The sequence below is a fragment of the Salvia hispanica genome, chromosome 4 (assembly GCF_029641045.1).
Source record: "Salvia hispanica isolate PSC_SH4W2 chromosome 4, Shi_PSC_v1, whole genome shotgun sequence".
NCBI lineage: Eukaryota > Viridiplantae > Streptophyta > Magnoliopsida > Lamiales > Lamiaceae > Salvia > Salvia hispanica.
Window position 1 is genome coordinate 14,923,471 of NC_142695.1, and position 15,881 is coordinate 14,939,351.

General features: G+C 37.3%; 1 protein-coding gene across 1 annotated transcript; it reads left to right on the forward strand.

The window, feature by feature from the left end:
• Window positions 1-3,317: 3,317 nt before the first annotated feature.
• Window positions 3,318-4,680, forward strand: LOC125193422 (uncharacterized). Its single transcript, XM_048091210.2, has 3 exons — window positions 3,318-3,698; window positions 3,771-3,910; window positions 4,336-4,680. Exons 1-3 carry the CDS (start codon window positions 3,422-3,424, stop codon window positions 4,435-4,437), a joined length of 519 nt encoding a protein of 172 aa, XP_047947167.2. The 5' UTR covers window positions 3,318-3,421; the 3' UTR covers window positions 4,438-4,680.
• Window positions 4,681-15,881: the final 11,201 nt, after the last annotated feature.

The window sequence follows — 15,881 nt, forward strand, 5'->3', positions numbered from 1 at the left end:
TTTTTTTAGTTTAAATATGTATGCTTTTTTGTTTAAAAATAAAATCGTTGCATATTCCCCGTATTTGTGTCTAAATTTTAATTCCGCAACGTACATTGCATATTTGTGAATTTTTTTTATTGTGGGAAGTCCTTGGGGATGTCCGCCTTTGTGCAGTGGGAAGTCCTTATAACGTGGCAGAAAGTGTTTCTGGGAAGTCCAATGGGACTTCCGCGGCATTGCGAATGCTCTTAGGTGGATTGATTAGTTATGTTTTACTATGGGCGCATGGTGCACAATTAATATCATATGCCCGTTGGATTAGAAGGAAATTACTCAATTTAATTAATTGAGTTTAACCATTTCTTATATTATGCATATATAAGGTAATTTGGCACATGAACATAGATGGTAGACCTGCCCAAGGTTTACCGAACTGGCGGTTAAAACTGAAACCGTAACCGCCGGTTACGGTTTCGAATCGAACTCGTGAGAATTTATCCGAGCCAAAACCGTCGATTTTTGAACCGTGGTTCAGTTCAGGTTTAAAAATTTTCGAACCGAAACCGTGCCGGAACCGCCGGTTCCGAGCGGTTCCAAACCAGAACCGCAAAAAACCACCGGAAAACCGTGAAACTAAGCCGGAACCGCAAAAAATCGGCGGTTCGAAACTGTGAAAAACTATAAAAAACCGTCGGAAAACCGTCAGTTCGAAACCGAAACCGGCGGTTTTGGAACTAAAACTGTAACCGTAACCGCAAAACACTCTCGCGGTTCGGTTCCGGTCATCGGCGGATCCAGGTGGGGTCGAGTGGGGTCGGCCGACCTCACCATCGCCCCTGGACCGCTGCCGGAAAGTTTGCCTTCGACCCTACGGCGTCCGCTCCTCCGCCCTTTTACCCCACTCAGAGAGAATTGATGACAAGGTTAGCAAGAGATGGGGAGGAACTACGATGTAGCAGCAGCATTGCGCGCTGATGGAGGTGTGGCGACCGAGAAGGCGAGAATGAAGAATGGGAGAGAGGCTTTTTCAGCTTTGTTTTTGTTTTCGAAGGAGAGATACGGGTTTGTTGTAGTGAGAGGAGAGGGGGGTAGTTGGTAGGAGAGAGAAGTTCCTATAAGCATTAATTTACATAAAAAAACATAGGTGGCACCATAAAAAATTGACACATCCCTACTCTAGCTTACTAGATTTTTCTAATTTGAAAAATACTAACTACACTATTAAAATTTTACTGATATATCTTTACAACAATTTTCACATTAATCAATTTTGTATAATCAATTCAACTAATTAATTTATTTAAATTGAACACAGACTTTAATAATAATAATATAGTGGTATTTCTTAATTTTTTCTAGTTTTTGTTAGTATAATTTCACATTCAGCCTTATTATTCATATTTGAATCATTTAAAAAAAAAGTTAATTTTCTAAATATTTGGTGTTATAGAAAAAATTACTCATTTCCAGCATATAAAATATAAATACAACGTATTTTAAAAAATTTATTAATTTAATACTCCATTCGTCCATGAAAAATAATTTCATTTTGCAATTTTAGGATGTCCATAAAAAATAGTTTCGTTTCAAAATGAAAACTTTCTTTCATACTTTATCTATATTCTCTCCTTTATTTCTCTTACTTTTTTTCATTTCCTCTCATACTTTATCTACTTTTTCACCCATCTCTCTTATTCTATCAATTTATCGGTAAAACCAGTGTTGTTCATAAATGAGATTATTTTTTTTGAACGGAGCGAGTTTTATATTTTTTCCGACCCCACGATATTCAACTGCTGGATCCGCCATTGGTTCCGGTTCAACAATTTCTAAAACCAAAATCGGCGGTTCCAAACTGTAACCGCCGGTTTCTGAACGGTGGACACCTCTACATGAACATGCAATTCTATATAGTTAATGTAAAATTATATCGGTGTACTTGATTCATAGCTTGTGTAGTAGTACTATATATTTAGACAAAGAATATTATGATTAATATATATGTACACGTGATCTTTATTCCGTTGCTTTCTGCAAACCAGCTAGTGGGTAAAAAAAAGTTTTGTAACGTTTCACAATAATGGAAAATCACACCATCATCACATATCAAAAGAAGATCTTGCTAACTTTATATTACAAAATTTAAGATTATTTTACCTTTTCTCTTGTGGTCTTATTTATTAAGTACCTTATAACAAATTATTTTTTCCCCTGTGGTTTTATGTTACAAGTTTACAAACTAAGAAAATGTAATTAGTTAATTTAATTTAAACAGTAAAATGACACAGATTTATTACTGTATTCATAATTAGGAAAATACGCATAGAAAAATAGTTCTACATGCACTAAAATTAAAGGCATGTGAAAAACTAGAAATAATTTTGAGATGAAAAACTTTTTTCCAATCACTGTATGGTTGGAATCAACATCCGCAATTATCGATAAAGTTGTAAATACATCAAAACTTTTTACTAAAGAATTGATACTTCACCTTTCTCTCATCAGATATGAGGTATAAAAAAGCTTCGTCTCACGCTCTATACACAATTTCCTTTTCAAAGGCTGTGGGTATTGGCACTTATATGGGGAAGTTCTGATATTTTCGTAATTAATTGGATATTAGTTAAGTCATCTTTTATTTATTTCAACGTACCTCGGCTCTGGTACGTGGAAATAGTGAGGACAAGACCACTTGTTTTCATGTGTGACTCCCGTTTAGAGATTGATCCCATTTTAGCCCAAACTCAAATTAATCATAATTCAAATTGGGTTGAACGAAATTTGATGTGTTGACCTGATTTACATGCTTAAATACAATTTTCACTTGTATTATGAAAAAGTTTAGTTTAATTGGAGTGAGAATACTGATGTGCAAGACACATGATGCAGAAATAAGTAACAGGGTAATAAAAGTTGTGATTTCTAAATTTTGTTTTAAGGTATATTTTTTGGATGTTTTAGATTACATGTAGGGGCTTTTACATTATAATAATATATGCATTAAACATGGATAAATTTTTCAAAATTATTAAAGAAAAAAGTTTAAAAAAATTAAATGTGAGTGAATTATATGTTCATACTTTTCAAAGACAGGTAGAGTAATAAAATGTGAGCCATTGATATTGACGAAATGAAGAAGATTTACTAATATACAACTTCTACGTACGATATAATCCGTTCATTACACTTTAATCAACCTTTTTTTTAACTATTTCATTATTTAACACATTTTGAAAAACGGAAATAAAATCTGTACACAATTTACTGATATTTAAACATGATTGTGAGTATGGAATCCCGTGTATATAATATTCCGAAAAAAGTCATTCTCGTAATAATAAAATGGGGTGGGTGTGGCTATAAAGATGTTGATGCAACAAAATTAAAATCTCTCCTTTTCTTCATTATTTTCTTCGTTCTTCTTCTTCTGAAATTAATCATGGGCAACTGCCAAGCTGTTGATAACGCAACCCTAGTAATCCAACACCCAAATGGCAGAGTTGATAAGCACTACTTCCCTCTTTCCGCCGCTGAAATCATGAAGATCAACGCCGGCCACTACGTCGCCCTCCTCCTCACCACCACCCTCTACTCCTCCAAACAACCCTCCGAAGCCGCCACTAGCAAAGCCCCTCTCCGTGTTACTCGGATCAAACTTCTTAGGCCTACTGATACTCTCCTTCTTGGCCATGTTTACCGTCTTGTCACCTCCCAAGGTTGGTTTTTTTTTTTTTTGAAATTTTTTTATTATGAATAGTGTTTATATTTTTGTTTATTTATTTTTTCAGAGGTGATGAAAGGGTTGTGGGCAAAGAAGCAAGCAAAGATGAAAAATGGAAATGTGACAGAAAAAAATACTTCTAGTTCAGATTGTGAAGATTTGGCAAGGAAAAAAGATGATGTGAAGAAAAAGAATAACAATAATCAGGTACAACGAATAATCTCTTTTTTCAAGATTATTAAAAAAATATTGTTTTTTTTTCTTTCTAAAGTACTGTTGAGATTCTGTGAAACAAAAATAAAACTTGAAGGAATAATTTTTTTTAATGAGTTGATTTGAGATCTTGATACTGGCCTGCTTGAGCTATTATTATTATTCTATCCATCAATAATTCATACCCCGTGCAAAAGGGAATATTAGTCACAGAAGCTTGATTACTTTAATAATTTATTGATTACTTAAATAATTTACCAGTTAATTCTTCTATTTTCATAATTCTTCTATACTATGAAAAAAGGTCAATTTCTGGATTCAAAACATATGAATATTGAGAGGATAACAGAGAAGTTTTGTTGGTCATACATTATTTTATACTGCTAGTTTTGTATGTTACTTATAAATGTGGTTTTCAGGAAAGGCAGAGGTCAAGAAGTAAAACACAAGTTAACTCTGCCACATCCAAGTCCAGAGCATGGCAACCAGCATTAAAGAGCATCTCTGAGGCTGGAACCTGATTCTTCTTCTTTTTTTTAAAAAATTAATCTTTTCTGAACATGTACTCCTATTAATTAGATTGAGATTTCTGCAAAATACTTAGTGTAGAAAAAATATTTGTGGAAAGGGCATCTCAATCTGAACATGGGAGTTACATTAGAAATATGTTCAATGTTCTGCAACAAGAAAAACACTCAAAATTGTACTAGCTTCTTAATAGTATTAGCTAGTATTCTCTAATAAATTATGCATCTCTCTCTCTCTATGGCACATTAATTGTAAATTGTCATAATGCTTTTGGAGAAATATGCAGTTGAATTTCAAAATTGGTTTATATGCACTTTTGTATATTTTCATACATCTTTTAATACATACTCCTATTCGTTAGTGACAAAAATATATATGCATAAAAAGATATTGAAAGTAACGATTTTATACTGACAGTAATTTGCACGATTAAATGGTGTGGGCTCGGCCCCATGCAGGCCGGTTGCTTCTTTCATATATATAAAAAAAATTCAGTTATAAGTATAAAAAACTATATTCTACAACATAACATCTTTATACTATTAATTATCTAAAATTATACTCCAAAGAGTGCATATATTTTGTGACGTAAAGAAATTCAAATTTGATCTAAACGTAACCTCATGCAATTGGGTGGTCCATGGTAATAAATATACAAATCAATTACTCTCATATTAGCTGTGCTATATAGCAATATAGCTATTTCTGACCACAATATTTATATAAATGGACCCTTCCCGAGTCAGCTGTATTCTGATCAACTAGTTGGTTTTGCTTTTCAGGAAACTCTCTTTATTGCCATATCTAATTATTTTATGTTTTGTTTTTCCTAGTGCCCACCAAGTTTTATTAGGCTTCACACCAGAATTAGTTCTTATATAAGTGTGCAGGATTTAATGTTGTTGAAATTTAATACTCCATCTACTTAGAGCATCTCTCTCTGATGCCCTTTCCACTAGAACTTCCACTAGAACTTTTCACACAAAATTCAATGCAAATAAAAATATTACAACTTACTGTTGATAAATAAAGTACTACTCCTATTATAAAAAATTGATTTTAGGGTTTAGGTGGAAAAAAGAAAAAAAAGGGAAAATAAAATAAAATTTGATTTTGTGTTTTATAAGTGGAAGTTCGATTGATTTTGTGCTGCGGATAAAACAACCAACAATATGCTTACCTTTTAAATTAAAGCCCCTTTCTTTCTTGAAATCCAAAATAGTTTTTAAAGATGTGCTTTTGCATAATTCCACAAATCATATAAAAATAATATAACATTTTAGATGAATTAAAAAAACGTAGGTTGTGATAACTCCAACATATTTTATGTTTATATTATATACATACAAGAGAAAAAGCATTTGAAAAAGCGTGAAGTGTGCTATAGTGCAAAACCTACTAAACCCTTAACACTTAACCGCACTTGCTTTTATACAGTCTCAATCTTATTAAAAGCCAAATAGAATACTTTAAAACATATAGTAGGAGTACTACTTTTTATGTAGTAGTATTCTTTTTCAGATGCCAACCTTGGATAAAGTAAAGAAGGATACAATGATTAGATCGCGCAAATTTTGTTGATGACAGAAAATAATCATTATTCAGCCCCAAGTCATATGGGCAACACGAATTGTATATTAATAATAATTTAATTTCATTGCAAACATTCATCTTTAACATGATTATGAATTTGTTTAATCTGGATATGAATTAATTAGAAGAAACACATATTTATGATTTACACATTGACCCATTGATAGTTTTGGTCGTAGTTCAATACTTACACTACAAAAGAGTCTAGTGAAAAATTGATTTACTGACAATCATAACCAAGCCATTAGTAATTTTCAAGTGTCGGAAATTCTATTGACATTGGACTTTAATTCAACTAGGTATTTCAATTCATATAAATTTAAAATCATGGAAATATTCCACAAATCAATGTCTTTTTAAAAACATAATAAACTAATACAACAAGATAATTAACATTGAATGACCCATTTTGATAACTCTCAATAACGAGCAAAAATTGTCACTTAAATTTTTACAAGACTTAAATAATAGTAGGAGTAGTATGATAAGTGGAATTGAAACAAAAAAAAATACTAAGTAAATTTATATGAATGCATTTTTCTAGGTTCTTGTTTCTTCCAAAAGATTCTCTGTGCAAACTTATATGCTTTGGTGGCGAACTTTCATTTATAAAATTAACATGAAATTTTAATTGCGCAACAAACAAAGGAATAGGCCAAAAAGGAGAATAGCATAACTGCTAAAGGAATCATCAAAGTCTTCATACATATTTTTGACTTTGAGAAATGATTTTTGCAGCCATCTTTATTGCTGTGAAATCATTGTTTACAACCCATGAAGCCATTAGATTAGATTAGATCTTTCTTTGTTCTTTTTTAAGAGTCCCACTGCAACACAATTGATAGTACTAAATTAATTAAAGCATAAGTGCCAACTTTTTCTTTTATTCTTTCGCCACTTTCCGTCGAAAAGAGCAACTTCGAGAGTGAGAAAGATTTTCCTTTTTAAATAAAAGATTTGGGATTGGGACCGAGATAAGAAACAAATAAGGTGCGATAGCCAAAAGTTAGTTTTTTGAGAACAGGCATTAGGTTAGTTTCTACAAAGAATTGTCAAATTTACTGGGCAGGCCCAATCCGATCTAGACCACCACAGACCACGCAGCTTGAGGCCTGTTGAAGTCCAAGCCCACTTATTAGATGGGTTGGGCTGTGTTGAGCAAGAACTTATTTTTTCTTACATTTTTACAATTTTCATGTGTTTTCAAACTATTATGGAATATTAATTCAAAACTATTACTCTATCCGTTCCACTTTAGAAGTCCCATTCGTTTGCACATTCATACAAACCAACCCTACACATCATTTTAAATGTGGACCTTAGAGTGTCTCCGGCGGCACTCTTCCCACTAGGACTTCCCACAAAAACTTCCTGCCACGTTATCACTAGCCCTTCCCATTTTACTAGGACTTCCCACTGCACTAGGACTTCCGGCTAGGACTTCCCGCAATAAAATTAAAAATTCACAATTATTCAATTTACGGACTTAAATTTGCGGAATTAAAATGTCGACACGGAATACGGGAAAATTTGAATACTTCATTAAAAATATTACATAATACTTTAAAAAAAAATTACATAATTAAAAAAAATACAAAATACCTAAAAATTTCATAATCATAAAAAGTCGAGAAACACAACCCTCGACTCTCACTCCTCCTCGTCCTCGTCCCCGTCGCCCGTGCCGCCTCCGACGTCCCCGCCCCCAATCTCGACGCCATAATCATCAATGGGTGGCATTCCTAAATCGCGCCGACATGCATCGACCACATCCTTGCACAGCCTTTTGTACACATGATCGTGCGTGCTAAACCACTTACTCGTGCTCTGCATCAGGGTCTTCGTTAGCTGCGCGCGGGCGAGACGGTCGTTACCTTCGCCTTCTGGGGCCTCCGATTCGACCTCGTAGGACCCGCTGCCGCTGCCGCTTCCCCTCGCCATCCGCAGCGCAGCCTGTTGCCCCATCGGGCGACGACGACGGCGAGAGTCTGATCGTGGTAGCGTGGCCACTTCCTCGGCTTCGGGGAGCTCGTGCGAACCAGCATGCTGCTGTACTCACCGGATGAGTTGATCTTCGTCCGCTTCCATCCCGATTCGACACCCACAACAAACTTTTGCGAATCCCTGACCACGAGAAAGGCCTCCCATTGATCAAAATCTTTGATCTTCAAATCTTTGTCTGGGTACCTGGGCCAAGGCTCTTTTCCTCACATCATCCTCAGACATGCCGCTGGTTGCCATGCACATGTTGTTTTGGTAGAGGGCGGCAAAACGACTGAGCTTAGGCCTTATCCGAAGTCACTGTTTCCGGCATTGCTCCGAAGTACGAGGCTTCGCCCCAGACGGTTTGCATATGAGGTAGGACTCACTAATGCGAAGCCACAATCGGTCAACATACTGGTTCGGCCCGACATAAGGATCCTCTACTACACCGATCCAGGCCTTCGCAAGCGCAGCATTTTTCCACACGGTCCAGATCGTCCTCTTCTCCCGCTCATCCTCACCCTCCTCCTCCTCTGTCCCCATGTGCGAGGAAGAGTTCGGGACTTTGCCCTTGCCCCTACCCCCGCCCCTGGCCTTGCCCTTGCCTTTGCTCATGGCCCTTGCAGCAGACTCGGCCTCATCGGGAGTCTCACAGATTGGCTATAGCCCCAACTCCTGCCCCAACTGCTCAAAGGAGAAAGTCTCGATGCCGGCGTACTGAGTCTCCGGAACAGTACTAGGGGAATCATCGCCCAACAAATCTATATATATGCGATAGACAGATTCCCTAGGCGTCATCGGGCTCCTGTGCTGCATCGACCCACCCACCACCATATTTGGCGGCGTACCGCCCATCCCCACTGCCCCGGGCATCATCCCATCCACCCCGCCATATTTGGCGGCGTACCGCCCATCCTCACTGCCCCGGGCATCATCCCACCCACCACCATATTTGGCGGCGTACCGCCCATCCCCACTGCCCCGGGCATCATCCCATCCACCCCGCCATATTTGCCGGCATACCGGCCATCCCCGCTGCCCCTGGCATCATCCCACTCGTCTGACTCATCCAATTGAACATGTTGTAGAACATTTGGGGAGTCATCCCCGCCATCTGGGGATTCATCCCCGCAAAGTTTCCCTCCGTTCCGGTGGGAATCGTTGGTGTGTTTCCTCCGCTCGTGGTGGGGGAGTTCCTATTGTACTCCATTGTAGTAGAAATGAAATTTGTAGATTTAGAGAGAGAAACTTGTCAACATAAGTGGTGTGAATGAAATGAAGTTCAACGAGCCCTATTTATAGAGTTTTTTTTTTTTTTTTTTTTTAAATATAAAAAATCGGACGTCCGAGTGTCGCCACTACGGCGGACATCCGCCCGCCAGTGGGGTGGACGGGCGAGCCCATGCGACGGGCTTATGGGACGGGCGTGGGCGCCCTTCGACGCCACTACGGCGGACGTCCGGTCGGACGTCGGCGACGTCCTACCGGGACGTCCGCCATTGGAGACACTCTTATAACCCACTTACACTATTTTCACCACCTTTTTCCCCTCTACCTCTTTACCAATTGCACATTAAAACACGTGTTATTTACAACTTTTTCTATATTTTTGAACAAATGAAGCATTTAACTGCCTCTCAACTTAGACCAATAGAATAAGTTTTAAAATTAAACTTATTAAAATTCTGTTGATTGGAGTTGAAATTTAGTAGTAACTAAATACAAACTAATTAAAAATATGTCGGGACAAAATTAGTGATACTTCTAAGAAGGAATATTGTGTGGATCTCTAATGGACGATGAATACATGAGGTCTGCTCTGGATTGCGGAATGTGGAAGGCATTGTTCGCAGCCAAAACAATGTGAAATGCCCCAATTTCGGGATAACGAGCTGGAAAAGGCTGCCACTAGTGGATTTTGGATGGGAGAAGCCTTTTTATGCCGGACCTGACGGCGCTCTCTCTGAAGGGAAAAGTTTTCAAAATGAAGGGGGCGCGTTGCTTGCGATCACGCTGCACCAAAAACACATGAAACAATTTCTAAAGTTGCTGTATACTACGATTCATGCCTCATGTCTAAAATTTAATGACTAGAATTGATTAATGTGTTCTTCTGTGTCAAATTTAGTTTATCCACTTATGGAGTTTTATCACTCTGATCAATTATGATATCTACGACCTCAACATCCAACACTTTCCACATTCCGCTCAATCCACATTCACTACCTCACAATCTCAGTAGCAGACTTCTAAGCTTCAACAGGCAGTGGTATAACGTCTGTCGTCGCGATCGGAGGCGGCGGGATTTATCGGAGAGTGATGGGGAAATGGCCGACGTCTCTCATCATTTAATCGTTTGGGCTTGGAGAGAGTAAACTGGATTCATAGGCCTCCTTCAGCCCACTTTCATTTGGTACACTGTGGAATTGGAATTGAAGCATTCAATTCCAAATCCAGTGTTTGGTATTATAAAAAATTTTGATTTAGAATTGAATTCCAATTCTAAATCCTCCAATTTCACAATTTTGAATTCCATATCAAATGTAGTGGAATTCCAAATATTCACACACTATACAAGTTTCACACACTACACACATTCATACACTATACACATTTCACACACTACACATACTACACAATTTCACCTATTTCACACACTACACAATTTCACACACTCCACACATTTCACACACACTACGCACATTTCACACACTGCACACATTTTACACACTACACACACTTCACACACCACACATTTGAACAGTGTGTAGTGAGTAAAGTGTGTGTAGTGTGTGAAGTGTATGTAGTGTGTGAAGTGTATGCAGTGCGTGTAGTGTGTGAAGTGTGTGTAGTGTGTGAAATGTGTGAAGTGTGTGAAATGTGTGAATTTGTGTAATTTGTGAAATGTGTGTATTGTGTGTAGTGTGTGAAATATGTGTGTGTATATTTATCAAACATGTCAATTCAATTTTATATCAATTCTCATTTTACCAATCATAGGATTTGGAATTGAATTATTTCCATAGAATTCCAATTCCGTGTACCAAACGAAGCCTAAGAGGAAAAAAATCAATACCGTATATTAAATTATCATCAAAGGTTATTGGATAAAAAAAATATTTCGATTAAAGGTCCTTTTACATAGTCTTCAATTTCATTTTTTATTTATTCAATTTTTGCTTAATAATAATTTTAGTCAATTTAATATGGGAGTTGTGGATAAGTCCTTGGCCCGGTGAGACTAGGGTTTCTAGTCACTAAGTTCAACGGTTTCTCCGTTGTGATTGTTGGTAGAAGTCGTGGGTAGGTCCTTGGCCCGGTTAGTCGTCGTTGCGACCTGAGCCATAATTGTTTATAGCTATGAAACCATTAGATTAGATTTAGATCTTACTTTGCTCTTTTTTTTAGAGTTCTATTAATTGCAACACAATTGATTCTAGATTAATTAAAGAGGGAATATCTTTTTTGGTCTATGAACTTTGTCAAATTATCATTTTAAGTTCGTGAATTTTGAAAATATCATTTGAAGTCCGTCAACTATGAGTTAATATCAATTGAAATGCTTTTTTTCTATTTCCAAGTTTTTACGGATGAAAATACCCTCAATACTTTGAAGAGTATATATTTTTAATAAACTTATCAGATACTCATATTTTTTTAAATATCTTTACTATATATTTTTGACAAATTTTTAAAATATAATTTGACCTTCAATATTATCGCTCAATTTTGTACATGCAAGAAAAGTTTATTGTTCAACTTTTTATAATTATATAATTATAAAATATTTTAACGATATGGATACTCTTAAAAATTAATGTCACGCTCAAAAGACGATATTGATATATTGATATTATTTAATTTTTAAATAATATATATCAATATTCAAGTATTATCTATTAATTGTGACATTAATTTTTACGAGTATCCATATTTTAAAATTGTTTAATTAAAAAAAATTGAAGAAAGAACTTTTCTTGCATGTGACAATATTAAGTGATACTATCTCCGTCCCACAATAGGAGTCCACATTTGACTCGACACAGGTTTTAAAAAATATAAAGAAAAGCAAGTTGAAAAAATCAGTGGAGTAAGGGTCTCACTTTTATTTATTAGTTTTATAATGAATGTGAGTTGAATGAGTTAGTGGTATGTGAGACCAACTTCTCATTTAAGCAAAAGTGGGCTCTTATTGTGGGACAGACTAAAATAGCATAAGTGGACTCTTATTGTGGGACGGAGGTATGAATATTGAAGGTCAAATTATATTTAGAAATAAATTTGCCTAAAATATATAGTAAATATATTTATAAAAAAATATACACCCTTCAAGATATTGAGGGTATTTTTATCCGAAAAAATTTAAAAATAATAAAAGAATACTTTAATTGATATTAACTCATAGTTGACGGATCTCAGATAATTTTTTTTAAATTTACAGATCTAAAATAGTAATTTAACATAGTTTATACTCATCTCTTAATTAAATCACAAGTGCCAACTTTTCTTTTATTCTTTCACCTCTTTTCGAGGAAAAGAGCAACCTCGAAAGTGAGATAGATCTAATAAGGTACAATAGCCTAAAAACAGTACTGTAGGTTTTTTTTTTTTTATAACTAGGACGTTGTCAAATTGACTGGGCAGGCCCAATCCGGTCCAGACCCGCCACGGACCAAGCAGCTTGAGGCCTGGTGAAGTCCAAGCCTACTTAGCAAATGGGCTGTGCTGATTTTTTCTTATATTTTAAATTTCTTTTCATGTGTTTTGAAACCTTTGGAGTATCTCTTATTAGTAATATGAATCAACAAGTAGCTATTTTCATAGCATGTAATTTGCCTTTAATCACTCAATTACCCTTGCATGCCACACAACACTCTACCACCGTCGGCGGAGCAACACAACAAATCAGAGGCCTTCTCAGTTCATCGATTCCAAGGTGTCGTTGATAATTTCTACAATACACGTTGATGTATTTGTGGTTCAATTTTAATACTCTCTTATTCCAATAATTGTGGGCGTCAGTGATCAAGAGAGCCACACATAAACAAGGCTGGGTGCGTGTGATAAGCCGGACGCGGTGAGATACACGTGCAGCCGAGTGCATGTGTGAATGCATCCGGAGTTAGTTATAACTGCTCGTGGATTGAAAGGGGTTTCATATACTCAGCTCCAACTCACTTAATCATACACAAATCACCATCATTTTGTAACAGAAGTAGGAGAGTGAAGAAAAAGTGAGGTAGTGAGTTCTTGCGATTCAATCTTGTGAGTAGATTGTAGAGAGTTTGAGTGATTTCTTTCTTGTTCCAAATCTGTACAAAGAGAGTGTGAGATCAATACATTCATAACTGAGTCTTCCCGTGGACGTAGATGTTTTGTCGAACCACGTAAAAATCCGGTGTGTTGTTGTTTTTTCTTGTCTATCTCTTTCTGCGTCGAACGTTCATCTTCGACTCCTAACAAGTGGCGCCGTCCATGGGAAGATCGAGGCGTTGATGGCGATGGCGCGTTATGAGACAGAGAAGTTCAACGGGAAATCCGATTTCGGTCTATGGAGGATTAAGATGAAGGCTTTGCTTATTCATCAAGGGCTTGCCGACGCTCTAACGCCGGAGGAGGGGGATTAGAAGCCTGCTCCGAAGCGACAAGAAGTCTTGCAGAAGGCGCACAGTGCAATTATACTCAGCCTTGATGATAAAGTGCTGCGGGAGGTAGCGCACGAGACGTCTGCAAGCGCGATCTAGAAGAAATTAGAAGATCTATACATGGTGAAGTCTCTGGCGAATAGACTATATTTGAAGCAGCAGCTCTATTCCTACAGATTTACCGAAGGAAAGACATTGAGCGAGCAATTGGATCTATTCTCAAAGTTTGTGGACGATCTTAAGAATGTAGATGTCAAATTGGCCGATGAAGACAAAGCAAGAGGCAGAAAAGGTTGACCAAGGATCAACAGATGTAGTGCAGGCTGAGGAGACTCATCAAATCATGAATGTAGTTGAGGGTTTTGTGAATGACAAGTGGATCATTGATTCAGGATGTAGCTTCCATGTTAGCTCTCACAAAGAATGGTTTCAAGATTTTGAAGCAACATCTGGATCAGTCTTGCTTGGGAATAATCAAGTCTGCACAATAAGAGGGATTGGAAATATAAGTCTTAAGCTCAGAGATGGATCTCTCATAACACTTTCTGAAGTGAGGTTCATTCCAGAAATTAAGAGGAATTTGGTATCCCTTGGTGTTCTTGAAACAAGAGGTTTCGGTTTCATATCAGATAATGGCATATGTTGATATACAAGGGCTCAAAGCTGATAATGACTGCTGATAGAAGGCAGATACTCTACTACTTGAAAGCAGAAGTGGTTACTGGACTCTCTAACTCCAGTGAGAGGACCATGGCTCATCTGAACCTGTGGCATACAAGGATGGGGCATCTGGGAACAAAAGGAATGAAGCAGCTGGTCAAGAAAGGTCTTATTAAGTCTGATGCAGAGGTTGATATGTCCAAATGTGAGCAGTGCATAATGGGAAAGAGCAAAAAGCTTCCATTCCCAAAAGGAAAGCACACTTCCATGGTTGTTCTTGACTATACTCACAGCGATATTTGGGGGCCTTCTTAGCCTCCCACAATGAATAGAGGTAGATATTTCATGACTATCATAGATGATCATTCAAGGAAACTATGGGTGAAGATTCTCAAAGAAAAGTCAGAAGCCTTTGAATTCTTTAAAGAATGGCACCTGCTGATTGAAAGGGAGAAGGGGATCACACTCAAGTGCTTAAGAACTGATAATGGATTGGAATATCTCTCATCACAGTTCACTGAGTACTGCAAAGGAAAGGGTATTAAGCGACACAGAACTGCTCCAAGAAACCCTCAGAAGAATGGCATTGCAGAGAGAATGAACAAGACGATTATGGAGAGGGTAAGGTGTATGCTGCTAAGTTCTGGGGTGGATAAGAGATTTTGGGGTGAAGCGATGTCTACTGCATCAACCTTGATCAACATGAGTCCATCATCAGCAATAGATTTTGGCATTCCTGACTCCATATGGTATGACAGACCACCAGATTTCACCAAGTTAAGGCCTTTTGGTTGCAGATCCTATGCTCACATCAAGCAGGGAAAACTTGACTCCAGAGCCTTGAGATGTATTTTTCTGGGGTATCAAAGTGGCTCTAAGGCATTCAGGCTATGGTGTACAGAACCAAGTAATGGAAAACTCTATCATCAGCAGAGATGCCACTTTTGATGAGAAGAATATGCCTTGCCTTATTAAGGCCAAGGCTGGTGCTTCAGTGGAGGTGGAGCCTACAAGGTCAGCCCAGAATTCACCTGAGATTGAAGAAGGACAGAGTTCTTAGGAGCAAGAGACAAGTTCTGATCACAGTGAGCCAACACAAAGGGAAAAATCAAGAAGGATCAGAAAGTTTCCTGCAAAATTCTTAGATTATGAAATGACATTTTTTGCTTTGTGTCTTGCAGAAGATATAGAGTTTGCAGAGCCTGCCACTTATGATGAAGCTTTGAGAGGAAATGAATGGGAGAATTGGTATGCTGCTATAAAAGAGGAGATAGATTCACTGATGAAGAACTATACCTGGGTGCTAGTTGATAGACCTAGTTCCCAAAGGGCTGTGGGATGCAAGTGGATTTTCAAAAAGAAGGTGGAGGTCTCAGATGGGAACAAGATCAGATATAAGGCAAGGTTGGTTGCCAAAGGGTATTCTCAACAGGAAGGAATTGATTATAATGAGATTTTCTCTCCTGTTGTCAAGCATGCTTCCATAAGGATCCTTGTATCTGTGGTTGTTCAAAGAAACTGGGAGCTTCATCAATTGGATGTCAAAACTACATTTT

Bases quoted from the DNA above. Each gene is read 5' to 3' on its own strand.
- LOC125193422 (XM_048091210.2), top strand. From the start codon at position 3,422: ATGGGCAACTGCCAAGCTGTTGATAACGCAACCCTAGTAATCCAACAC. The intron at 3,699-3,770 runs GTTGGTTTTTTT...TTATTTTTTCAG, and splicing joins CCGTCTTGTCACCTCCCAAG to AGGTGATGAAAGGGTTGTGG. The intron at 3,911-4,335 runs GTACAACGAATA...TGTGGTTTTCAG, and splicing joins AAAAGAATAACAATAATCAG to GAAAGGCAGAGGTCAAGAAG.